Here is a 26,116-nt window from a genome sequence, read left to right as displayed (position 1 = left end):
TCCATACATTTTAGGAAATATTTTAGTCTTTAGAGAATAAGTAAGGCAAAAACCAGTCCAAGAGTCTAGAGCTGACCTCCCCTCATCACAAGGCCAAGTCTTTTTTTTTGAGACGGAGTTTCACTCCTGTTGCCCATGCAGGAGTGCAATGGTGCCATCTTGGCTCACTGCAACCTCTGCCCTCCCCCCGGATTCAAGCGATTCTCCTGTCTCAGCCTCCTGACTAGCTAGGATTACAGGAGCATGCAACCATGCCTGGCTAGTTTTTGTATTTTTAGTAGAGACGGGGTTTCATCATATTGGTCAGGCTGGTCTCAAAGTATTGACCTCAGGTGATCTGCCTGCCTCAGCCTCCCAATGTGCTGGGATTACAGGCGTGAGCCACAGTGTCCGGCCAAGGCCAAGTCTTTTACCATTGGAGAGACACAAGTCACACATCGGGCATATGAGATGATGCTCCTCAGTGACCATGATGGATCAGGACAAAAAGAGAGAACATTTTATAACTATATTTCTAAATGTGATAAAAGAAAACATATTTCAAATCATAAACATGACCAAAATTTTTCTCTTCTTACTAATGTGACTTGTAATTCTCATACATCCCACAGTCATTTATGACTTGTGGTCATATTTACCACTACAGTATATTACACCCTTGCTGACAGCAGGTATGGCACTGGTGGTTTTGGGGAAGAAGGCACTCAGAGGTATATGAGATAACTTTTGGTATAATGAGTGAATGAAAAATTAGGGTTGAAGCCGGGCCCAGTAGCTCATGTCTGTAATCCTAGCACTTTAGGAAGCTGAGGTGGGCAGATCACAAGGTCCAGAGTTTGAGACCAGTCTGGCTAATATGGTGAAATCCTGTCTCTACTAAAAAATACACATACTAGCTGGGCGAGGTGGGGCATGCCTGTAGTCCCAGCTACTCAGGAGGCTGAAGCAGGAGAATCGCTTGAACCTAGGAGGCGGAGGTGGCAGTGAGCTGAGATTGCGCCACTGCACTCTATCCTGGGCGACAGAATGAGACTATCAAAAAAAAAAAAAAAAAAACCAGCAAAATTAGGATTGAGATAAAAAATAAGTACATAAGCATGAAAAGTAAAATTTCTTTTTTTTTTTTTTGGAGACGAAGTCTTGCTCTGTTGCCAGGCTGGAGTGCAGTGGTGTGATCTCTGCTCCCTGCAACCTCCGCCTCCCAGGTTCAAGCGATTCTCCTGCCTCAGCCTCCCAAAGCTGGGACTACCGGTGCATGCCACCATGCCCAGCTCATTTTTGTATTTTTAGTAGAGACAGGGTTTCACCATGTTGGTCAGAATGGTCTTGATCTCTTCACCTTGTGATCCGCCTGCCTCGGCCTCCCAAAGTGCTGGGATTACAGGCGTGAGCCACTGCACCCGGTGCGAAAAGTAAACTTTCCATGAGGAAAAAGATGCCTGGCATTTTATCCACATGGTAATACTGACTCACAATGTCCAAATAATAACAATGTAACATTATAAGCTTGATCTAATACGTAAAACCAATGGGATATTTTATTATAGCTTCTTATTTAAAAAGAATAACGTTAGTATACAGTTATGATAAAGTTAATTGTTTACATTAATTATCTGTACTCAAAGAATCTTGGCAGATCTGAAGGCTTTCCCATACTGCTTGCATTCATAGAGTTTCTCCCAAGTGTGAACGCTTCCATGCCATTGAAGGTGCGAGGCACATCTGAAGGCTTTCCCACATTGCTTACATTCATAGGGTTTCACTCCAGTGTAAGTCCTTTCATGATATCGAAGAGAACTAGAATACACTCATAGGGTTTCTCTCCTGTGTGAGTCCTTTCATGACGCTGAAAAGAAGTAAAAGAAATGAAGGCTTTCCCACACTGCTTACATTGATAGGGTTTCTCCCCAGTGTGAGTCCTTTCATGATATCGAAAAGAACTGGAAAATGTGAAAGCTTTGCTACATTGCTTGCATTCATAGCGTTTCCTTCCAGTGTGAGTCTATTCATGTCCACAAAAGGAACCAGGCTAGCTGAATGCTTTCCCACAATCCTTACATTCATATGGCTTCTCTCCCATATGAGTCCTTGCGTGTATATGCAAGGAAGAAAAATAATTGAATGCTTTTCCGCATTCCTTACATTCATAGTGTTTCTCTCCAACGTGTGTTCTCGCATGTATTTGAAGAATCTTGGCAGATGTGAATCCATTCCCACAATGCTTACATTCATAGGGCTTCTCTCCTCTGTGCTTCCTTTCATGTATTTGAAAAGAAGAGAATTTACAGAACGTTTTTTCACATTCCTTACATTCATAGGGTTTCTCTCCAGTGTGAGTCCTTTCATGCATCTGAAGGTTTGAGGCAGATCTGAAGGCTTTCCCACATTGCTTACACTCATAGGGTTTCTCTCCAGTGTGAGTCCTACCGTGCTTTCGAAGGTTTGAGGCACAACTGAAGGCTTTCCCACATTGCTTACACTCATAGGGTTTCTCTCCAGTGTGAGTCCTTTCATGCATTCGAAGGTGTGAGGCAGATCTGAAGGCTTTCCCACATTGCTTACACTCATAGGGTTTCTCTCCAGTGTGAGTCCTTTGATGATATCGAAGGGAATTGCAACATCTGAAGGCTTTACCACATTGGTTGCATTCATAGGGTTTCTCTCCAGTGTGAGTTTTTCCATGTGTTTGAAATGACTTGGCAGAATAAAAGCCTTTCTCACATATATTACATTTATAAGGTCTTTCTCCAGAGGGCATTCTTATGTGTTTTTCTGTCCTTTCATGAATTTGAAGGTGCTTCACATATCTGAAGGCTTTCCCACATTCCTTACATTCATAGGGTTTCTCTCCAGTATGAGTCCTACCATGCACTCGAAGGTGTGAGGTAGATCTGAAGGCTTTCCCACATTCCTTACATTCATAGGGTTTCTCTCCAGTGTGAGTCCCACCGTGCACTCGAAGCTGTGAGGCAGATCTGAAGGCTTTCCCACACTGCTTACACTCATAGGGTTTCTCTCCAGTGTGAATCCTTTCATGATATCGAAAGGAACTGGAAAGATTGAAGGCTTTACCACATTGCTTGCATTTATAGCGTTTCTCTCCAGTGTGAGTTTTTTCATGTGTTTGAAATGACTTGGCAGAATAAAAGCCTTTCCCACATATCTTACATTTATAAGGTCTTTCTCCAGAGTTCATTCTTATGTATGTTTGAAAACTTATAAGATAGGATAAGCCTTCCCCATATTGCTTACATTCATACGGTTTTTTCCCAGAGTGGGTCCTTTCATGTCTACGAACAGAACTGGTATATGCAAATGCTTTTCCACATTCTTTGCATTGATAAGGCTTCTCTCCCATGTGACTCCTTTCATGTCTATGATAGGAACTGGAACTATGAAATGCTTTATCACATTTGCTACATTCATAGGGCTTCTCCCCAGTGTGAGTTCTTTCATGTATTTGAAGGGTAGCAGAATAACTAAAGGATTTACCACATTGTTTACATTCATATGGTTTCTCTCCAGTGTGAGTTCTTTCATGGATAAGATATAAACTGAAAGAATGGAAGGCTTTCCCACAAAATTTACATTTATAAGTTCCATCCCCACTGTGCATTACCATGTGTCTTCGAATGCTTGAATGGAAAATAAAGGTTTTTCCACAGACTTTACAAGCATAGGGTTTCTCTCCAGTGTGATCCCTTTCTTGTGTTCTAATGGAGTGGCGATACCTGAACGCTTTCTTATTTTTAGGTTGTTGACACTTATATGGCTTTGGTCCATATTCCTGATACTCATATGCCTTGTGTCCAGTGTCACCTCTGATGTTCATATTAAAAGATGAGTTACCTACGCCAACTTCTGCACACACAAAGCTGTCACATGATTTTACTTCAGGAGAAGCTTTCTTCTCCTGGAAGTTCAGTCTGTCATCTGGAACCTGGGTAAAAGTTTCTCCACAATGACTGTTGTCTTTAATTTCATTGACTTTCTCTTCTATGAGACTCCTGTAAAACATGAGAAGCACATTATGAAGGGTTTGTTTATAAGTACTTCTATATTAATCAACAAGTATTGCACTTGCATTTTTAACACTGTCCATTGAAGTGTAGGCTTTCTGCCCTGTCTGAATCGTTTGAAGGTGACTGGACATGTTCTACAAGATGACCCAGCCATACCTATTGTTTAAAAAAATATTCATAAAGGGCTTCTTAATACTATTCCCATGTAAACTATTTTACAATTACTAAATGCTGTATGTCATTTTTCTTTTGAGTCCGGTTCTTGCCCTGTTGCCCATGCTGGAGTGCAGTGATATCATCACAGCTTACTGCAGCCTTTAACTCCTGAAGTCTCGAGTGATCCTCCTGCCTTCACCTCCTGAGTAGCTGGGACTACCGATGCATACCACAATGCCCAGCTAATTTTTTGCTGTTGTTGATATGTGGTCTCAATATGTTGCACAGGCTGTTCTTGAACTGCTGGCCTCAAGCTATCCTCCTATCTCCACTTCTCAAAGGATTGGGATTACAGGAGTGAGCCCTCAGCCTCAGTCACATTTAAATATATGTTTTTTGAGAAAATATTCTAAGAAGAAATGAATTTGATGCTGGATTTAGTTCTTTGTTTTACTTCTCTTCAACATATTCTCATATTCTAAGATTGTGCAGAGAGACACTGCTTTCTCTTGGAAGTGCAAATTACCTGAAGCTTCTTCTGGGGTTTTGGTACTCATATTCAATGTTCTGGTCTTTCCATTTTTTTCCTAAAATACAGACACAGAAAAATAGTCCTGAAGCAGTATAAAATCGTGAAAAAATTATTAGATTCTATGCCCATGATTTACTGCAGCCATGCCTCATTTATTCATCAAAGCATTTCCTGTCTATGTTCAAAATCACTCAACAGCATTCATGAGCTAGAAACACTGGTTTGCTAATGCACTGAGGGAAGGAATATTGTCATCCTTACCTATAGAGGTCAGGTTCCAGAAAGTTTCCAGCATCACTTCCCTGAAGAGATTCTTCTGGGAAATATCCAGCAATGTCCACTCTTCCTGGGTGAAGTTCACAGCCACATCCTCAAAGGCCACTGGGTCCTGAAACATCTCACATGTGTAGAGGAAGATGGGTGAGAGTGACAGCACTGGAGTCCTAGACCCTATTCCCAAGAAGTTCTCACGATGCCATGGACTCCAAACATTTATTCCCTGCTTTGGTCATCAGATCCCTTTCTCTCCATCTATACTTACTTTCTTCCATAAATCAATTTTTTTTTTTTTTTTTGAGACAGAGTTTCGCTCTTGTTGCCCAGGCTGGAGTACAATGGCGTAATATTGGCTCACCACCAGGGTTCAAGCGATTCTCCTGCCTCAGCCTCCCAAGTAGCTGGGATTACAGGCATGTACTGCCACGCGTGAGTGACCTTTACCATTTCCCTCTTGTAGTGTGAGTGTTGTCTTGTCTCAAAAGAAAAATGGGTCAGACACAAAGTAAGCCTACCCCACTAGGAACTTTGTTAAAAAAAATTTCAAAAAGGGATTTAAGGGAGACTATGGAGCTACTATAACACCAGGAAAACTTAGAACTTTGTGTGAGACAGACTGGCCAGCATTAGAGGTGGGTTGGCCATCAGAAGGAAGCCTGGATAGGTCCCTTATTTCAAAGGTATGGCACAAGATTACCTGTAAGCCAGGGCATCCAGACAAGTTCCCGTACATAGACACTTACTTACAGCTGGTTTTAGACGCCCCCTCCAGTGGTTGAGAGGACAGGCAGCAGCAGTGTTAGTGGCAAAGGGACAGATAGCCAATGAGGGATCTCTCCCCACCTGCCAAGGGAAGTCAGCCCCTAAAGTTCTATCTGACCCAATGTCAGAGGACCCATGGCAGGAAATAGCACAGCAATGCCCCCCGCCCTTACCTAGAAGAGAGACTCCCCACTCCTGAGCCCACAGCACCTGTGCCTCCTCCGGACAGATACACCCCTAGACCACCCAGAGCAGACAAGAGAGAATGTGAAGCTGTGGGAGAAACCCCTCCCTTGGCAGGTCATTTACGACCTAAGACTGGAAAGACAAATGCCCCCAGTTAAAGAAGAAACAAAATGGCTCCAAGCCAGAGGTCTCAGGCAAGGACGAAAGGGCCTTGTTTAATCTGGCAGAAGGGTTACTGGACTAAGGGGGACCGGGCTCAGGTGCCCCTAACAAGCCCATGGTCAGGACGACAGTCAGGGACAAGGACGTTGAGTTTCTTGTTGATACTGGTGCTGAACATTCAGTAGTAACCACTCCGGTCACCCCCTTATCCAAAAAGACCATTGATATAATCGAAGCCACAGGAGTCTCGGCAAAACAAGCTTTCTGCTTGCCCTCGACTTATACTGTAGGGGGACATGAAGTAATTCATCAGTTCTTGTACATGCCCGACTGCTCCTTGCCCTTGCTGGGAAGGGACTTGCTTAGCAAGCTGAGAGCCACCATCTCTTTTACAAAGCACAGCTCTTTTACAGCTAAAGTCACCTGGAAAGGGAGTCATCACGGCCCTTACGGTCCCCCAGGAGGAGGAATGAAGACTTTTCTTAACCGAGCCAGGTCAAGAGATAAGACCAGCTCTGGCTAAGCGGTGGTCAAAGTTGTGGGCAGAAGACAACCCTCCAGGGCTGGCAGTCAACCAAACCCCCATACCTATAGAAATTAAGCCTGGGGCCCAGCCGGTGAGGCAAAAACAGTACCCGGTTCCCCAGAGAAGCTCTTGAAGGAATCCAGGTCCATCTCAAGCACCTGAGAGCCTTTGGAATTATAGTCCTTTGTCAGTCTCCATGGAACACTACCCTCCTGCCTGTTCCCAAGCCAGGAACCAAGAACTACAGGCCAGTACAGGACTTGTGCTTGGTCAATCAAGCTCAGAAAGAAAGCAAGTCATCTGCAGCCTACTGCAACCTAAAACCAGAAGGCAGGTGAGAGAATTCTTAGGAACAGTAGGGTTCTGCAGACTGTGGATCCCAAACTTTGCAGTACTGGCCAAACCTCTATATGGGGTCACAAAGGGGGGTGCTGGGAACCTTTTGAATGGAAATCCCAACAACAGTGAGCCTTTCATGAGTTAAAGGAAAAACTTATGTCAGTCCCAGCCCTGGGGCTACCTGATCTGACAAAGCCTTTTACACTGTGTCAGAAAAAGAAAAAGATGGCAGTCAGAGTTCTAACCCAGACTGTAGGGCGCTGGCCAAGGCCAGTGGCCTACCTTGTACCCACTTATTCTAAAGAAGAAAAGGACTTTCTCCAGGCAGAGGGAGGACAGGTGATGGAAGAAGGATGGATCTGGTTACCGGATGGGAGAGTAGCTGTGCCACAGCTGCTGGGAGCCACAGTCATACTGGCTGTGCATAAAACCACCCATCTAGGCCAGGAGTCACTTGAAAAGTTGTTAAGCCGGTACTTCTACATCTCACATTTATCAGCCCTTGCCAAAACAGTGGCACAGCGATGTATTACCTGCCAACAACACAATGCAAGGCAGAGTCCAACCGTCCCACCCAGCATACAAGCTTATGGAGCAGCCCCCTTTGAAGATCTGCAGGTAGACTTCACAGAAATGCCAAAATGTGAAGATAACAAGTATTTACTAGTTCTTGTGTGTACATACTCTGGGTGGGTGGAAGCTTATCCAACGCGAACTGAGAAAGCTGGTGAAGTAACCCGTGTGCTTCTTCAAGATCTTATTCCTAGGTTTGAACTGCCCTTACGAATCGGCTCAGATAACGGGCCAGCATTTGTGGCTGACTTGGTACAGAAGACAGCAAAGGTATTGGGGATCACATGGATACTGCATGCCGCCTACCAACCTCAGAGTTCCGGAAAGGTAGAGTGGATGAATCGGACTATCAAAAATAGTTTAGGGAAAGTGTGTCAAGAAACAGGATTAAAGTGTGTACAAGCTCTCCCTATGGTACTATTTAAGATTAAATTTACCCCTTCTAGAAAAACAGGATATTCCCCTTATGAAATATTATATCATAGCCCTCCTCCCACACTATGGGGACTTCCAGGCACTCCCTGAGAATTAGGTGAAATTAAGTTACAGCGACAGCTACAGGCCTTACGAAAAACTACATGAACAATCTCAGCCTGGGTAAACGAGAAATGCCCCATTAGCTTATTCTCCCCAGTTCACCCTTTCTTCCCAGGTAATCGAGTGTGGATCAAGGACTGGAACGTAGTCCCCTTGTGCCCATGGTGGAAGGGAACCCAGACCACTCACACCACCATGAAGGTAGAGGGAATCCTGGCCTGGATCCACCACAGTCGTGTAAAACCTGCGGCTCCTGGGAGGCAGGACCAAGCCTGGAAAACCCCTGCAAAGTGACTCTGAAAAAGACGACAAGCCCTGCTCCTGTCACACCTGGAAGCTGACTGGTCTATGTGCGGCCAAAGCATGAGGAAACTCATCATGGGACTCATTCTCCTTAAAATTTGGACTTGTAGAATAAGGACATCAACTGATTTTCCCCACATGGAAGATTGTTCCCAGTGTATTCATCAGGTTACTGAGGTAGGGCAACAAGTTAAAACAATCTTTCTGTTTTCTAGTTATTATGAATGCCTAGGAACTTTAAAAGGAACTTGCCTGTGTAACACCACTCAGTACAAAGTGCGTAACCGAGGAAATGCCTGACCTGATGTGTACTATAACCCATCTGAGCCTCCCATGATCACAGTCTTTGAAATAAGATTAAAAAGCTAGTTCTTTTCTAGGTAATAGAAGTAAAAAAAAATAGCTAAAACAGAAAAAAAAGAAACCCCCATTTACATGCTCAACCGGATCATATAGTTACAAGCTATCTTAGAAATAATCACTAATAAAACTGGCAGAGCTTTAACTGTTTTAGCCTGGTAAGAAACCCAGATGAAAAATGCTATCTATCAAAATAGATTGGCCCCTAGACTACTTGCTAGCAGCTAAAGGAGGGGTCTATGGAGAATTTAACCTAACCAATTGCTGTCTGCATATAAATAATCAAGGGCAAGTAGTCAAAAATATAGTTAAGGACATAACAAAGTTGGCACATGTGCCTGTACAGGTTTGGCATGGGTTTAATCCTAAATCTGTATTTGGAAAATGGTTTCCAGCACTAGGAGGATTTAAAACACTTATAATAGAAATAATAATAGAAACCTGCTTGTTACTCCCCTGCTTGCTACCTGTGCTCCTTCAAATAATGAGAAGCTTTGTCACTACCTTGGTCCACCAAAATGTTTCAGCACAAGTGTATTACATTAACCACTACTGATCTGTCTTACAGGAAGACCTAGGTAGTAAGGATGAAAGTGAGAACCCCCATTAATAAGTGAGATTCTCAAAGGGGGGAATAAGGAAGGAGACCACCTCTCTTATTGTCTCATACCTCAGAAAAAGAAAGACGAAGCAAAAGTTAAAAGAAGGCAGAAATGAGATCAATAGACAGTCTGGTGCCACACCCCAGGCCTGGTAGTTAAAAATCAACCCCTGACCTAACCACTTGTATTATCTATAGATTCCAGACATTGTATGAGAAAGCATTGTGAAAGTCTCTTTTCTGTTCTGCTCTGTCCTGTTACCGATGCATGCAGCCCCAGTTACACACCCCATCCTTGTTTAATTGATCACGATCCTTTCACATGGACCTCCTTGTAAGTCTTTAAAAGGGACAGGAATTTCTCTCTCTCGGGGAGCTCAGTTTTTAAGATGCAAGTCTGCTGATGCTCCCGGCAGAATAAAGCCACTTCCTTCTCTAACCCAGTGTCTGAGAGGTTTTGTCTGCAGCTTGTCCTGCCACAAATCCAGGGAGAAAAGTGAGCTGCCTGGGCTGTCCTTAATGTCTCTTTGGACTGTGGGTCTGTAGCACCTGTCATAACAGAGTCCTATGAATTAATATGCAGAAAAATGTTAACATTAGCAGTCCTGAGGCTGTGTTTCCTTGAAAATGCCTGTTCTCAAAGTGTAATCTTTGATGACATTGTTAGAGAAGGCAGATAGCTAGTCAAGAGCAGGAGGGGAAGTCCAGGAGAAAGCCCACACCCCCAGGGACCACCCAAAACAGGCATGCTAGATATAAGCAGAGAGGAGGGGAGACACCTAACTAGAAATAAACATCCATTATGATGCTAGGAATCATTCACTTTGCAGTTATCCTGTCAGAATGTAGTTAGATAGATGCTGGTAAGAAGGGCAAAGGAAAGGGGACATTCCTAAGCAAAACCTGGCACCCTAAGTACACAAGAGGGCAAACAAGAAACTCCTAAGAGATACCAGGGTGTAATAAGCACAGATTCAACCACTATACAACCTTCCTGGGGTGGCAGTAATGAGCAATGCAGCCACCCACATATCCACTGATGGCTGAATGCATAAACAAAATGTGGTAAGTATATACATACGATGAGATATTATTTATACTTAGAAAGTAACATCTTGGCCAGGCACTGTGGCTCATGCCTGTAAGCCCGGCACTTTTGGAGGCCGAGGCGGGTCGATCACCTGAGGTTGGAGCTGGAGACCAGTCTGACCAACACGGAGAAACCTCGTCTCTACTAAAAATACAGAATTAGCCAGGCATGGTGGCACATGCCTGTAATCCCAGCTACTCAGGAGGCTGAGGCAGGAGAATTGCTTGAACCTGAAAGGCAGAGGTTGCAGTGAGCCGAGACTGCACCACTGAACTCCAGCCTGCTGTCTCGAAAAAAAAAAAAAAAGAAAATAACATCTTGTTACATACTACAACATGCATGAAACCTCAGGATAACTGCAATAAGCAAAATACAATAGAATTCATCTTACAGAACTTATGTAGATTTGTCAAACTATCTCAAGTGTACATGTAAAATTCCTTAAGCTGATAAGTTTTAAGTTTTGTTTTCCAATAAGTAATGATAATAAATCATGGTAGCAGCCAGGCGTGGTGACTCATGCCTATAATTCCAGTACTTTGGGAGGCCAAGGCAGGTGCAATTATGGAGGTCAGCAGTTTGAGACCTGCCTGGCCAACATGGTGGAACTCCATCTCTACTAAAAATACAAAAATTAGCCAAGCACAACAGCGTGGTACTGGTACCAAAACAGAGATATAGACCAATGGAAAAGAACAGAGCCCTCAGAAATAATACCACACATCTACAACCATCTGATCTTTGACAAACCTGATAAAAACAAGAAATGGGGAAATGATTCCCTATTTAATAAATGGTGCTGGGAAAACTGGCTAGCCATATGTAGAAAGCTGAAACTGGATCCCTTCCTTACACCATACACAAAAATTAATTCAAGATGGATTAAAGACTTAAATGTTAGACCTAAAACCATAAAAACCCTAGAAGAAAACCTAGGCAATACCATTCAGGACATAGGCATGGGCAAGGACTTCATAACTAAAACACCAAAAGCAATGGCAACAGAAGCCAAAATTGACAAATGGGATCTAATTAAACTAAAGAGCTTCTGCACAGCAAAAGAAACTACCATCAGAGTGAACACGCAACTTACAGAATGGGAGAAAATTTTTACAATCTACCCATCTGACAAAGGGCTACTATCCAGAATCTACAAAGAACTTAAACAAACTTACAAGAAAAAATCAAACAACCCCATCAAAAAGTGGGCAAAGGATATGAACAGACACTTCTCAAAAGAAGACATTTATGCAGCCAACAGACACATGAAAAAATGCTCATCATCACTAGCCATCAGAGAAATGCAAATCAAAACCACAATGAGATACCATCTCACGCCAGTTAGAATGGCGATCACTAAAAAGTCAGGAAACAACATGTGCTGGAGATGATGTGGAGAAATAGGAACACTTTTACACTGTTGGTGGGACTGTAAACTAGTTCAACCATTGTGGAAGACAGTGTGGCGATTCCTCAAGGATCTAGAACTAGAAATACCATTTGACCCAGCCATCCCATTACTGGGTATATACCCAAAGGATTATAAATCATGCTGCTATAAAGACACATGCACATGTATGTTTATTGCAGCACTATTCACAATAGCAAAGACTTGGAACCAACCCAAATGTCTGTCAATGATAGACTAGATTAAGAAAATGTGGCACATATATACATGGAATACTATGCAGCCATAAAAAAGGATAAGCTCATGTCCTTTGTAGGGACATGGATGAAGCTGGAAACCATCATTCTGAGCAAACTATCTCAAGGACAGAAAACCAAACACCACATATTCTCACTCATAGGCGGGAATTGAACAATGAGAACACTTGGACCCAGGGAGGGGAACATCACACACTGGGGCCTGTCGTGGGGTGGGGGGAAGGGAGAGGGATAGCATAAGAAGATATACCTAATGTAAATAACGAGTTAATGGGTGCAGCACACCAACATGTCACATGTATACATGTGTAACAAATCTGCACATTGTGCACATGTACCCTAGAACTTAAAATATAATATTAAAAAAGAAATCAGCCAGGTGTGGTGGTGTGTACCTGTAGTCCCTGTCACTTGGGAAGCTGAGGCAGGAGAATCATTTGAACCTGGGAGATGGAGGTTGCAGTGAGCCGAGATCACACCACTGCACTCCAGCCTGGATGACAGAGTGAGACTTCGCCTCCAAACAAACAAACAAACAAAAAACGACAAGAATGAATAAATAGAGGCAGAAAAGGCATCTGACAAGCCTTAGCCCATTTATGAGTAGTGTTCCATTTTTGGAACGCTAAGCATGTGGGAGTTATTTATATCCTACTGTTCAAGGTTATCGCCAAAGTCTGATTTTTCACACATCTTCAATTCAAAAAATTGCAATCTCCAGCATAAATGGGTTAATATCTCCTCATGATTAAAAACACTCAACGAACTATACAAGAGAAGATTCCATAAGATGACAGAGAGGCACAAGGAACACAGAAAAATCTATAGGCCAGGTGCAGTGGCTCACACCTGTAATCCTAGCACTTTGGGAGGCTGAGGCAGACGGATCACGGGGTCAGGAGATCGAGATCATCCTGGCTAACATGGTGAAACCCCGTCTCTACTAAAAATACAAAAAATTAGCCGAGCGTGGTGGTAGGCACCTGCAGTCTCAGTTACTCGGGAGGCTGAGGCAGGAAAATGGCTTGAACCCAGGAGGTGGAAGTTGCAGTGAGCCGAGATGGCGCCACTGCACTTCAGCCTGGGTGACAGAGTGAGACTCCGTCTCAAAAAAAAAAAAAAAAAAAGAAAAATCTACTATAAAGACATGTATTAAAAATTCAAAACCAGAGGCCAAGGCAGACAGGTCATTTGAGCCCAGCAGTTCGAGACCAGCCTGGACAACATAGGGAGACCCCATCTCTATAATAAAATAAATAAATAATTAGACATGGTGGCACACAACAAATGGTACTGAAACACCTGGATTAGCAAATGCAAAGAAATGAATTAGATACAGAACTTCACCTTTTACAAAACTACCTCCTAATGAATCATTTACTTAAATGGAAAATGCAAAACTCACAACTTCTAGAACGTAACACTTGTGAAAATCAAGACAACCTTGGATTTGGCAATAAGGTTTCACACACAACACAAAAAGCATGATCTGTTAATGAGAAAATCGATAAATTGGACTTCAAAGTAAAACTGTCAGTACTGGGACCAAAACAGATATACAGACCAATGGAACATAACAGAGGCCTCAGAAATAACACCACACATCTACAACCATCTGATCTTTGACAAACCTGATAAAAATAAGAAATGGGGAAACGATTCCCTATTTAATAAATGGTGCTGGGAAAACTGGCTAGCCATATGTAGAAAGCTGAAACTGGATCCCTTCCTTACACCTTATACAAAAATTAATTCAAGATGGATTAAAGACTTAAATATTAGACCTAAAACCATAAAAACCCTAGAAGAAAACCTAGGCAATACCATTCAGGACATAGGCATGGGCAAGGACTTCATAACTAAAACACCAAAAGCAATGGCAACAGAAGCCAAAATTGACAAATGGGATCTAATTAAACTAAAGAGCTTCTGCACAGCAAAAGAAACTACCATCAGAGTGAACAGGCAACTTACAGAATGGGAGAAAATTTTTGCAATCTACCCATCCAACAAACGACTAATATCCAGAATATACAAGGAACTCAAACAACCTTCCAAGAAAAAAATCAAACAACCCCATCAAAAAGTGGGCAAAGGACATGAGCAGACATTTCTCAAAAGAAGACATCTATGCCGCCAACAGACACATGGAAAAATGCTCATCAACACTGGTCATCAGAGAAATGCAAATCAAAACCACAATCAGATACCATCTCACACCAGTTAGAATGGCAATCATTAAAAAGTCAGGAAACAACATGTGCTGGAGAGGATGTGGAGAAACAAACAGGAACACTTTTACACTGTTGGTGGGACTGTAAACTAGTTCAACCATTGTGGAAGACAGTGTGGCGATTCCTCAAGGATCTAGAACTAGAAATACCATTTGACCCAGCAATCCCAGTACTCGGTATATACCCAAAGGATTATAAATCATGCTACTATAAAGCAATATTCACTATTCACAATAGCAAAGACTTGGAACCAACCCAAATGTCCATCAATGATAGACTGGATTAAGAAAATGTGGCACATACACACCATGGAATACTATGCAGCCATAAAAAAGGATGAGTTCATGTCCTTTGCAGGGACATGGATGAAGCTGGAAACCATCATTCTCAGCAGGCTATCACAAGAACAGAAAACCAAACACCGCATATTCTCACTCATAGGTGGGAACTGAACAATGAGACCACTTGGACACAGGGCAGGGGACATCACATACCGGGGCCTGTCAGGGGGTGGAGGGCTGGGAGAAGGATAGCATTAGGAGAAATACCAAATGTAAATGACAAGTTGATGGGTGCAACAAACCAACATGGCACATGTTATACCTATGTATCAAACCTGCACGTTGTGCACATGTACCCTAGAACTTAAACTATAATTAAAAAACAAAACAAAGTAAAACTGTCTGTTTTGGAAGTGACTTTGTTAACAGAATAAAAAGGTGACAGACTGGGACAAAATATTTGCAGAACACCTATCTGGTGATGGACTGGTATCCAAAAGGTATGAAGAAGTTCTAAAATTCTATAAGAAAAAAACCAACCAATCAAAAAAGAAGCAAAAACCAGGCACGGTGGCTCACGCCTATAATCCCAACACTTTGGGAGGCTGAGGTGGGTGGATCGTCGAGGTCAGGAGTTCAAGACCAGCCTAACATGGTGAAACCCAGTCTCAACTAAAAATACAAAAATTAGCTGGGCCTGGTGGCGTAAGCCTATAATCCCACCTACTCTAGAGGCTGAGGCAGATGAATCACTTGAACCTGGGAGGCAGATGTTGCAGTGAGCCGAGATTACACCACTGCACTCCAGACTGAGCCAGACACAGTCTCAAAAAAAAAAAAAAAAAACAAGATCTTTCCAAGTATACCTCCCCACAAAGACTGTAATTTTTTTTTTTTTTTTAAGACGGAGTCTCGCTCTGTCGCCCCCAGGCTGGAGTGCAGTGGTGAGATCTCGGCCCACTGCAAGCTCTGCCTCCTGGGTTCATAACATTCTCCTGCCTCAGCCTCCCAGTAGCTGGGACCATAGGTGCCTGCCACCACGCCTGGCTAATTTTTTCTATTTTTAGTAGAGACGGGGTTTCACCATGTTAGCCAGGATGGTCTTGATCTCCTGACCTCGTGATCCGCCCGCCTCATCCTCCCAAAGTGCTGGGATTACAGGCGTGAGCCACTGCGCCCGGCCAAAGACTGTAATTATGGCAAACAAACATATGACAGGATGCTCTATATTACGTGTCATTAAAGAGCGAAATGAAAACAGGCTGGGCGCAGTGGCTCACGCCTGTAATCCACCACATTGGGAAGCCGAGGCAGGTGGATGACCTGAGGTCAGGAGTTTGAGACCTGCCTGGCCAACATGGTAAAACCTCATCTCTACTAATAATACAAAAATTGGTCAGGAGAGGCAGCGCATGCCTGTAATCCCAGATACTCCTGAGGCTGAGTCAGAAGAATCGTTTGAACCTGGGAGGCAGAGGTTGCAGTGAGCTGAGATTGCGCCATTGCACTCCAGCCTGGGAAACAAAAGCAAAACTGCATCTCAAAAAAAAAAAAAAAAAAAAAAAAACCAAAGAAAAAAGAAAACAATGAGGCAGCAGCAAATACCTGGTGGAGTAGCTAAAATCCAAAACACTGACACTTCCTAATGCCAATGACAGTGAACACTCATTCACTATCGATGTGAATGGAAAATTCTACAGCCAATTTGCAAGACAGTCTGCGGAGGTCTGAAGAAAATAAGCATGGTCTTCCTGATTCAGTAGTCTCAATCCTACAATATTGACCCAAATGAACTGAAAACTGACGTCCACACAAAAGTCCTCCCACAAACATTTTTAGCAGGCTTACTCATAACTGCCAAAAACTAGACTCAAACAAGGTGAGTCTTTTTTTAAAAAAAAATAGATGAGGTCTCACACTGTATCTACCAGGCTGTTCTCTAACTCCTGGCCTCAAGCAATCTTCTCACCTCCGTCTCCCATGTAGCTGGGAATTCAGGGATGAGGCATCACACCAGGCTCAAGATGAGCCTTTCATTGTTTCAGGTGAATAAAGAAACAAACTATGGTAACACCCATCCAATGTAATGTTACTCAGTGATGAAAGAAAATGAGTGGCCGGACATGATGGCTCACAAGTGGAATCCCAGCACTTTGGGAAGCTGAGGTGGGAGGATCACCTGAGCTGGGGTGTTTGAGACCCTGTCTCTAACAAAACAAAAACAAATTTTTTTTTTTTTTTTTGAGATGGAGTCTTGCTCCGTCGCCCAGGCTAGAGTGCAGTGGCGTGATCTCAGCTCACTGCAAGCTCCGCCTCCTGGGACCACACCATTCAAAAACAAAATTTTTTTTAGATAAATAAATAAAAATAAAAAATACATGAGTTGTCAAGCAACAAAGGTATCGAGAGACCTTCAATGCATATTTTTACATCGAGGAAGCAAGTCTGAAATGGCCACTTACAGCATCATTCCAAATATTTAATATTCTGGAAAATGCAAAACCGAGGCAGGAACATTATCATTTGTTGCCAGGGATAAATAGGGGTGGCAGAAGAGGGATGGGAGAGCTATGATTGGGAAGAGCACAGGGGATTTTGAGGCCCGTGAAACGCTTCTGTATAAGACTGTGATGGTGGATACATGACACACGTAGTTGTCTTAAACCACAGAACACAAAGAGTGAAGTTTCATGTAAAAGATGGACTTTAGGTAATAATAATATTGGCTTCTTCAATTTTCATCGTGTTCACATGTAATATATTCTTGCATCTATTATAGGATACACTACACACAGTCAATATGGTTTCCTTGGTTTAAAACATTTTTTTTTTTTTTTTGAAACAGGGTCTTGCTATGTTGCCTAGGCTGGCCTCCAACTCCTGAGGCCAAGCTATCCTCCTGTTTCAGCCTCTCTAAGTGGTAGAATTACAGGTATGAGGCACAGCACCTGGCCAGTCAAGATGTTTAAAATAGGGGGAACTATGAGCTTGGAAGAAAAATGTGGGAACTCTGGATTATCTACTCAATGTTTTGGGTAAACAACCACTGTTCTAAATAATAAAATCAACTAAATAAGAAAGTGAATTAACTATCATTCCATGTAAGGTTCATAACTGAGTTTAAATAAAATCCAATATAAAATATCACATATTAGCTGGGCGCAGTGGCTCACGCCTGTAATCCCAGCACTTTGGGAGGCCGAGGCGGGCGGATCACGAGGTCAGGATATAGAGACCATCCTGTCTAACAGGGTGAAACCCCGTCTCTACTAAAAATACAAAAAATTAGCCGGACGGGGTGGCGGGCGCCTGTAGTCCCAGCTACTTGGGAGGCTGAGACAGGAGAATGGCATGAACCCGGGAGACAGAGCTTGCAGTGAGCCGAGATCACGCCACTGCACTCCAGCCTGGGCGACACAGCAACACTCTGTCTCAAAAAAAAAAAAAAAAAAAAAACAAACCACACATTGGTTATCATTTGCATAAAAAACGTGCAAAAATAAAATATACTGATGTGGATGGGTACCCAGGTTGGGGAAGTATAAAAAAAAGTAAGGCAGTTATCGTTCACAGTACTGACTCCATCAATATTTGGATTCATTGTGCAATTCTTTTATGTATTTTGTGCATATGTAATACTTTTAGTTTCTAGAATGCACACTCTATACAGAAATAAATCTCAGTGAATTTTAATTATCAGCAACAACAGCATAGCATATTGAAACTAATTTTTTTGTTTGTTTTCTTTTCTTTTTTCTTGAAACAGGGTCTCGTTCTGTTACCCAGGCTGGAGTGTAGTGGTGCAATCATAGCTCACTGCAGCCTTGAACTCCTAGGCTCAACAGATCCTTCCACCTCAGTCTCCTGAGTAGCTGGGTCTACAGGCACACATCACCATGACCAGGTAAGTTTTTGTATAGACAAGGTTTGCCATGTTGCCCAGGCTGGACTAATTTCTTTTTTTTTTTTGAGACAAAGTTTCACTCTTGTTGCCTGGGCTGGAGTGCAATGGCATGATCTTGGGATCTTGGCTCACTGCAACCTCCGCCTCCCAGGTTCAAGCGATTCTCCTGCCTCAGCCTCCTGAGTAGCTGGGATTACAGGCCTCTGCCACCACGCCTGGCTAATTTTGTGTTTTTAGTAGAGATGGGGTTTCTCCATGCTCGTCAGGGTGATCTTGAACTCCTGAACTCAGGCTATCTGCATGCATTGACCTCCCAAAGTGCTGGGATTACAGGCGTGAGCCACCGTGCCTGGCCACTAATTTTAAAACTAATGTTCTTCAAGTCCAAAAAAGTCTCAAGAAGGATAAAAAATGATTATTATGCAAAAAGTTTATACTGAAAAACATCAATATAAAATGCAATAAATGGAAAAATGCCATGTGTCCTTAAAAGGAGATTAAGTATCACTATGATGTAACCTCTCTGAAATATGCCTACAGTTATATTTTATGAAATTTACAAGGAAGTTTGTTTCCCTCACTAAAATTAAGAAAAAGGTACTTCTAAAAACTGAAATAGAAGACAATGACTAAAAATAGACAAGATCCTCTATAGAATATTGTTGGGAGGTGTTATGGCATGAATATTTGCATCAATCCAAAAAAATCATACACTAATAACCTACCCCCAATATAGTATTAGAAGTTGACATCTCTAGGAAGTAATTAGGATTAGATGAGAGCATAGGAGTAAATCCTTTCTGAATGAGATTGGTGCTCTTATAAGAAAACACAGGAGAGCCGGCTTCCTCTCTTCTGTCATGTGAAGAAACCACAAGAAGACGATCATCTGCAAACCAGGAAGTGGGCCCCTGCTGGACACTAGATCTGCCAGCTCTCTGAAGATGGACTTCATGACCTCAAGAACTGCCAGAAATAAATGTTTATTCTTTAAGTCACCCAGTCTATGGTAATTTGATATAGCAGCCCAAGATGACTAAGATAGAGAGGCACTATCCCTACTACACACTGCAGCTTTGTACTCTATACTAATTAAGAGAAAATGGTATTAACAGAGAGATGGAAAGACAGACCAATGGAAAACAGCAAACTGTGAAACGAGGGCATCTATGTTGTTGTTGTTTTTTTTTTTTAGACGGAATTTTGCTCTTGTTGCCCTGGCTAGAGAGCAATGGCACAATCTCGGCTCACCGCAAACTCCACCTCCCAGGTTCAAGTGATTCTCCTGCCTCAGCCTCCCCAGTAGCTAGGATTACAGCCATGCACCACTATGCTTGGCTAATTTTGAATTTTAATAGACATGGAGTTTCACCATATTGGTCAGGCTGGTCTCAAACTCCTGACCTCAGGTGATATGCCAGTCTCAGCCTCCCAAAGTGCTGGTATTACAGGTGTGAGCCACTGCACCCAGTCTGGGCATCTATTTAAGGTAATGTGAAACTATGACAAACCAGGTATTTCAGCCAATGATACAAGTGGTGAACACTTAACAGAAAAAGCAGGGACAAATGGTTATCTACAGGAGAATAATCTACTACCCATCATCTCCATATACAATAATTTAATTAATTCTAGAGTTGCCGGTTATAGTGAGTTCTTATATTGATATGTTACCTTAGCATGCATTTTGATTATGGATTTAACATTCTCATAACAGAAGAAAACTTTACTCAAACTCAGCAGAGTTGCCAGTTCTCCACCTCCTCCCAGTTCCTCCATGTGGTCAACTCACATATATTTGTTACACAACTGCATTTTGGTGACCACCTCCCTGTAGGACAGCTAAATACAACCCTGTTGGGGTGGTCTTTCCTCGTCTTTTGGGATATTTCTCTCTTCACAGTTGAGACAATCCAAAGGACAATAACCATTTCTGTTTTTCCTCAGTAGCAACATCCGATTAGCTGATCAGCCATGTGTCTCCAATTAATGGAAACTGAAGTTGGGAGAGAGAAGCTGAGCACCCACGAACTGGGTATCTAGATGAAAAGTATACCAGGCATCTCCTCCACCACTAGTCATTCAGCTGCTCCCTTGGGAGGCCCCACTCCCCTAGGCACAGATACCCACTAGACCCTCCAAGAGACATGGCAATTGTGGGGGTCTTGGGTCAGCTACAGGCAGTTCTAAAACTCAAAATCTGGAAAAGATAGGAGTGTGTACTGAAGACATATCACCCTGCAAAGTTTCCAGAAAGGAACCTCATCCCAAAGACGTCCTGATAAGGTGTCTGTGTCTAGAAAAGATAAAAGGAGGAGAAGCAGAAAGGATTTTTCAGGAAAATGTCTAGTGGTTATTCTCTGCTTTCTTGTCATGTTAAATGTTCAGAAACAGATTTTACTGCAAGCCCTTGAAGAGTTAGGCTGTGGTATGAGGGTGGAGGATTTGAGATCCGGCATCCCATATATTTGAAAAATGTAAGGGGAAACCAGTTGCCCTGGAAAAGCGTGGAAAAATTTAAATAAGAAGCAATGAGACCGAACTGTGTGTAGTGTCCTAAGGTCCTACCTAAGGACCCTGAAATCAAATTTAAATACAACTCTTGGAAATTACTAATTTATAGGGAAATAAAATTCATGCTTAACCAGGCACAATTTACCTACCTTGTAATTACATACCTAGAAATTTTCTACCTACATAGGCTGTTTGAACAAGTAAGTCAGGCTGGGCGCAGTGGTTCACACCCGTAATCCCACCACTTTGCGAGGCCAAGGTGGGTGGATCACTTGAGGACAGGAGTTTGAGACTAGCCTGGCCAGCGTGGTAAAACCCTGTCTTTACTAAAAATACAAAAATCAGCTGAGTGTGGCAGCACATGCCTGTAATCCCAGCTACCTGGGAGGCTGAGGCAGGAGAATTACTTGAACTCAGGAGGCGGAGGCTGCAGTGAGCTGAGATCGCGCCTGCACTCCAGCCTGGGTGACAGAGTAAGACCCTATCTCAAAACAAACAACAAAAACAACAAAGTAATTCAAAAATTTAAGCTGGTAGATCTCTAAATTATCTTGAAGCAATGTGATCATGGAGTTGAGTCACCTGACACACAGCTTTCACATAGCTAGCTGGAATCCTCCATTCCCTGATTACAGATTCACCTTCTTTCTTACCTGTAGTGTTTTGTAAAATGTTGTAAATGACTGAAGGGAAACAGGAAAGACCTTTTCCCTCTTCACTATTTTTTTTAACTTATATTAATATGATTTTTCACAAATGAGATGGGGTCTCAATATGTTGCCCAGGCTGGTCCTGAACTCGTGAGATCAAGCCATCCACCTGCCTTGGCCTCCCAAAGTGCTGGGGTTACAGGTGTGAGCCATCCTGCCAGACCCCTCTTCACTACTGATCTCTGTAGTAGACTACAGAGACCACTTTCTCACACAAAGATTTCATGGCTATCAGATTGTCTTCAGCTAGAATGTTAAATTCACTCTTTTAAATTGAAAAGGAAACAAAAACCAGCTAGAAAGAAAACAAGCTCTGGGAGAAAAAAGTAAACCATTACGAATTAAGTTGTTAGCCAGGTGCAGTGGCTGATTATCTGGATCTGTAATCCCAGCACGTTTGGAGGCCAAGGAAGCAGGACTGTTTGAGGCCAGGAGCCAGAGACCAGCCTGGGCAACATAACGAGACCTAACCTCTGTAAAAAATAAAAAATTACCCAGGTGTGCTGGTGGGCAACTGTAGTCTCAGCTACTTGGGAGGCTGAGGTGCTTGAGCAGGGGAGGTCAAGGCTGCAGTAAGCCATCATCGCTGGGTCACAGAGCAAGACATTGTCTCAAAAAAAAAAAAAAAATTAAATTGTTGTATCTCATACATCAGCCTTCTATGGAAAATGTAATCCTGTTACATTTATTTGCCTTTTGCCTATATAAGTGTTAGGGAAGCAGGTGCCTAAGGGAGCCAGAGTAACACCAATTTAAGTTTAACTCCATCTTGAGACTAACAAGAAACATTCCTTGCCAGTCACAACCCGTGATCATAAAGTTTCCCATGAAGAAAACAGCCTGAAGATGCCTGCAAGTATCCTTACACTCCTACAACGACAGAATGTCCCGATGTCCCAATACCCATAACAATATGTGCTTTCAAGATAATTACAGTTGTTTTAATGCACTTGGGTGCTAAAATGTAAAGGATAGTTTTCTTTAAATCAACAGAGTAATAAATTTTGTGATGCTGTCAGCCCACATGCAGGTAGGCACAGCTTAGTTTAGTCTTTACATAGACAAGATCCCTACGTAAGAAAAACTTAGTGCGTTCCTCCACTTGCTGTATGAGGATGCCCTACTCTGAAACAGAGAAGCTTTTTCTTTTCTTTTTCCTTTTCTCTAAATAGAGAAAGAGTCTCGCTGTGTTGGTCAGGTTGGTCTTGAACTCTTTCTTGTTTGTTTTGTTTTTTGAGATGGGGTCTCACTCTGTTACTCACACTGGAGTGCAGTGGTGCATTCTCGGCTGGGCTGCAACCTCTGCCTCCGGGGTTCAAGTGATTCTCTCACCTCAGCCTCCTGAGTACCTGGGACTACAGGTGCAGGCCACCACACCCGGCTAATTTTTGCTAGTTTTGGAAGAGATGGGGTTTCACTATGTTGCCCAGGCTGGTCTCGAACTCCGGACCTCAAGTGATCCTCCCACCTTGGCCTCCCAAAGTGCTTGGATTACAGGCCTAAGCCATCATGCTGGCCCACAGTAGCTTTCAATAAACTCTCTTCTCACTGCACTTTGTGACTCGTCTTGAATTCGTTCCTGTGTGAGATTCAAGAACTCTCCTGGGGTCTAATCAGGACCTCATTTCCCAGTAATACAAGCAAGAACTTAACTTCCAATTTTGGAGTACTGAGTCCATTTCCCCAGAGTCTGTGTTTTTCCCAAACGGGCCATTGCTATCTTTCCACTTGAATAAACTCTTCAAACTGAAATCCTGACCTTTCGATTATTTTGGAGTGACAAGTCCAAATAAGGCAACTGCATCTCTGCAACCAATCAAGCATTTATCTGGTTTGTCTCCTCACGTAACTTATAAAAGCCTACCCCTAAACTGGTAGACTAAAAATAAAAACATACCTCTGGCCTGGCGAGATGGCTCACATCTGTAATCCCAGCACTTTGGGAGGCTGAGGTGGGTGGATCACTTGAGGTCAGGAGTTCGAGACCAGCCCGGCCAACATGGTGAAACCTCATCTCTACTAAAAATACAAAAATTAGGAGGGCATAGTGGTGCATGCCTGTAATCCCAGCTACTCAGGAGGCTGAGGCAGGAGAATCACTTGAACCCGGAAGGCGGAGGTTGCAGTGAGCCGAGATCAGGCCATTGCACTCCATCTCAAACAAAAACAAAAACAAAAACAAAGTACCTTCCCAGCTAAGTGAAGTGACCGGCTCTTGGCCAAGGAGACCCCCAAAAAACCCTGAAAATTGAGTGCCTCTGTATGACAGGATGGGAGGTGAGACAGGTCTCCTTATACCCTCTCCCACACATTCATGTAAAAATAGATATCATCAGAATGGAAAAACAGACTCCTTGTGGCAAGAAGATACTAACTTACAAACAAGACCTAAGGCCACGCAAGGCAAAAGTAAAGTCACGCCTCAGAATTCATAAAATCTCCAGAAACAGGTCTGTTTTTTGGCTGGGATGGAATCAAGTGGCAGATAACAGACCCCCTTCCTTCAGCATTCCTTCCTACCTCCTCCAAACTTTAGACAAAGATTCAACACTCTCAACCAACTGCCACCTACAGAATCCCTCAACCACCTGTGCCTTCTAACCCCCCTTCCACAGGTCCCGCCCTTTCTGCCAATGGAACTTAACACCTTTCAGGCACTGATTCATGATTTTCTCTGCAATTCCTGTCTCTCTGAAATGAATAAAACCAAACTGTCTTGAGCCGCCTCGGGACCACTTACTCCAGGCTGCTTGGGGTTGTGTTTCCGTCGGCCAAGGTCTCTCCTATTCGGCTCTGAATAAACTTTATTTTACATAGTTTGGCTTTTTCCGTTGACAAACCACAAGCCAGGACGGGGTGTTTCTCATTCGTGAATCGCTGTTTGCTCAAATGAACTCTTTAATCGTTAACGTACCTCAGTTTAATTTTTAACAGGAGAAAGTGGGGACTGGGGGCCTCACAGACCACTGCTCCTCCCACGCACGCACCCCACACCCGAGTCAGGATGCCCCCATGACCCTCCCGTTGCTTCCGCACAATCTGGGGAGACGCGGAGCTGCGGGAGCGGAACTGCCCAGAGAGGGCTCCGGGGCCGGGGCCGGGGCCGCAGTCGCCGGGCAGGGACGCGACAGGACGCCCGGGTCCTGGCTGCCGGCCCAGCCCCATCCAGCGGCCAAGGGGACCAAGGGCCGAGTTGCTCAAGGAGGACTCGGTCCCAGACCCTGGAGTCGCCCACAGGGAGGCCCGGGTCCCGCCACAGCCGGTTCCCGCCTGTTCCAGGCAGCCCCTCCCCCGTCTCACGACACCTGGTCCCGCACACGCACCATTTCCCGGCTTTCAGATGTCCCGGGGTCCTCTCTACAGCTCCTGTGACTACAGCAGGGCATAGCGCAGGCGACAGAGCGACAGAAGCCTGGGTACAGGAACCAGGTCCCTCTTGGGCTGGACAGACCGGTTCCCAACCGCCGCCCGCGCAGCTAGGAAGGTGAGGAAAGCGACCCCCTCCATTTCCGGATGAACTGTGGGCAGGGCCACGCCCCAGCACCTCTGATTGGATGAAATGCTAGGTCCCGCCCCCCACATCTGAGTGACAGATGAAGCCCCGGGTATCAGGCCCCGTAGAGCCAGACTGATGGATTCTAGCCACAGCTTCTCTAAGGGCGAGCTGCTTTCTGCACTCTGGTTATTGGATATTTGCATTTCAGCCAAACTTGCTATTGATATAAGAGAACACTAGCGTCATCCTCACTCAAGGGACTGTCCCCGCTCCTTCGTTCTGCACGGGGTCACAGAAGTGTGCAGGGAATTTCAGACCAGTGTCCATAGGAGCCATCTGCTGGCCTCAGAGCAGCAGGGGAACCGAGACCAGGCCAGGCACGACTGCACCAGGAGGAGAGGCATCTGTCCTCGAGCGAGCCGGAATTGGGGATGAGGCATGGCCAAGCCTTGCTCACACACCCCCATCCCCTTGTGAAAATGCTTCCTCCTTTCAGATCTTCATTTTCACCAGCAGGAAACTCTCACCAGGTTTTGTTTCTGACCTAAGTAAACTGTCAACTTCATGAATCCTTTATCCAGGTGACGCCACCAAACAATTCTTTCTCTAGCTCTAGCCTGATCTTCACACATTTTCTTTTTTTTTTTTTTTTTTTTTTTTGAGACGGAGTCTTGCTTTGTAGCCCAGGCTGGAGTGCAGTGGTGCGATCTCGACTCACTGCAAGCTCCGCCTCCCGAGTTCACGCCATTCTGTTACCTCAGCCTCCGGAGCAGCTGAGATTAAAGGCGCCCGCCAACACGCCCGGCTAATATTTTGTATTTTCAGTGGAGACGGGGTTTCACCGTGTTAGCCAGGATGGTCTCGATCTCCTGACCTCTTGATCCGCC

The 26,116-nt window shown here is 43.8% G+C and overlaps 1 protein-coding gene across 2 annotated transcripts; it reads right to left on the bottom strand.

Annotated features, from left to right (window-relative positions):
• Nucleotides 1–1,513: 1,513 nt before the first annotated feature.
• On the bottom strand, nucleotides 1,514–25,278 carry LOC129020132 (zinc finger protein 700). 2 transcript variants are annotated; one of them, XM_054464053.2, is made up of 4 exons: nucleotides 25,057–25,278; nucleotides 4,972–5,098; nucleotides 4,705–4,765; nucleotides 1,514–4,007 (listed from the first exon to the last, which is right to left on the bottom strand). In XM_054464053.2, exons 1-4 carry the CDS (start codon nucleotides 25,117–25,119, stop codon nucleotides 2,030–2,032), a joined length of 2,229 nt encoding a protein of 742 aa, XP_054320028.1. In that variant the 5' UTR covers nucleotides 25,120–25,278; the 3' UTR covers nucleotides 1,514–2,029. The 2 variants fall into 2 exon arrangements, with proteins under 2 accessions (XP_054320028.1, XP_054320026.2); XM_054464051.2 differs by lacking the exon at nucleotides 25,057–25,278 and adding an exon at nucleotides 23,631–23,732.
• Between the last annotated feature and the right edge of the window lie 838 nt (nucleotides 25,279–26,116).

Source organism: Pongo pygmaeus, chromosome 20, assembly GCF_028885625.2.
Source record: "Pongo pygmaeus isolate AG05252 chromosome 20, NHGRI_mPonPyg2-v2.0_pri, whole genome shotgun sequence".
Taxonomy (NCBI): domain Eukaryota; kingdom Metazoa; phylum Chordata; class Mammalia; order Primates; family Hominidae; genus Pongo; species Pongo pygmaeus.
This window is presented reverse-complemented; position numbering and strand designations above follow the sequence as displayed.

Excerpts from the sequence above, each read along its gene's own strand:
- LOC129020132 (XM_054464053.2), bottom strand. The coding sequence starts at position 25,119 with ATGCCCTGCTGTAGTCACAGGAGCTGTAGAGAGGACCCCGGGACATCT. Across the intron at positions 5,099-25,056 it reads CATCTGAAAGCCGGGAAATG|GACCCAGTGGCCTTTGAGGA; the intron begins GTGCGTGTGCGG and ends GAGATGTTTCAG. Across the intron at positions 4,008-4,704 it reads AACCCCAGAAGAAGCTTCAG|GAGTCTCATAGAAGAGAAAG; the intron begins GTAATTTGCACT and ends CATGTTTTACAG.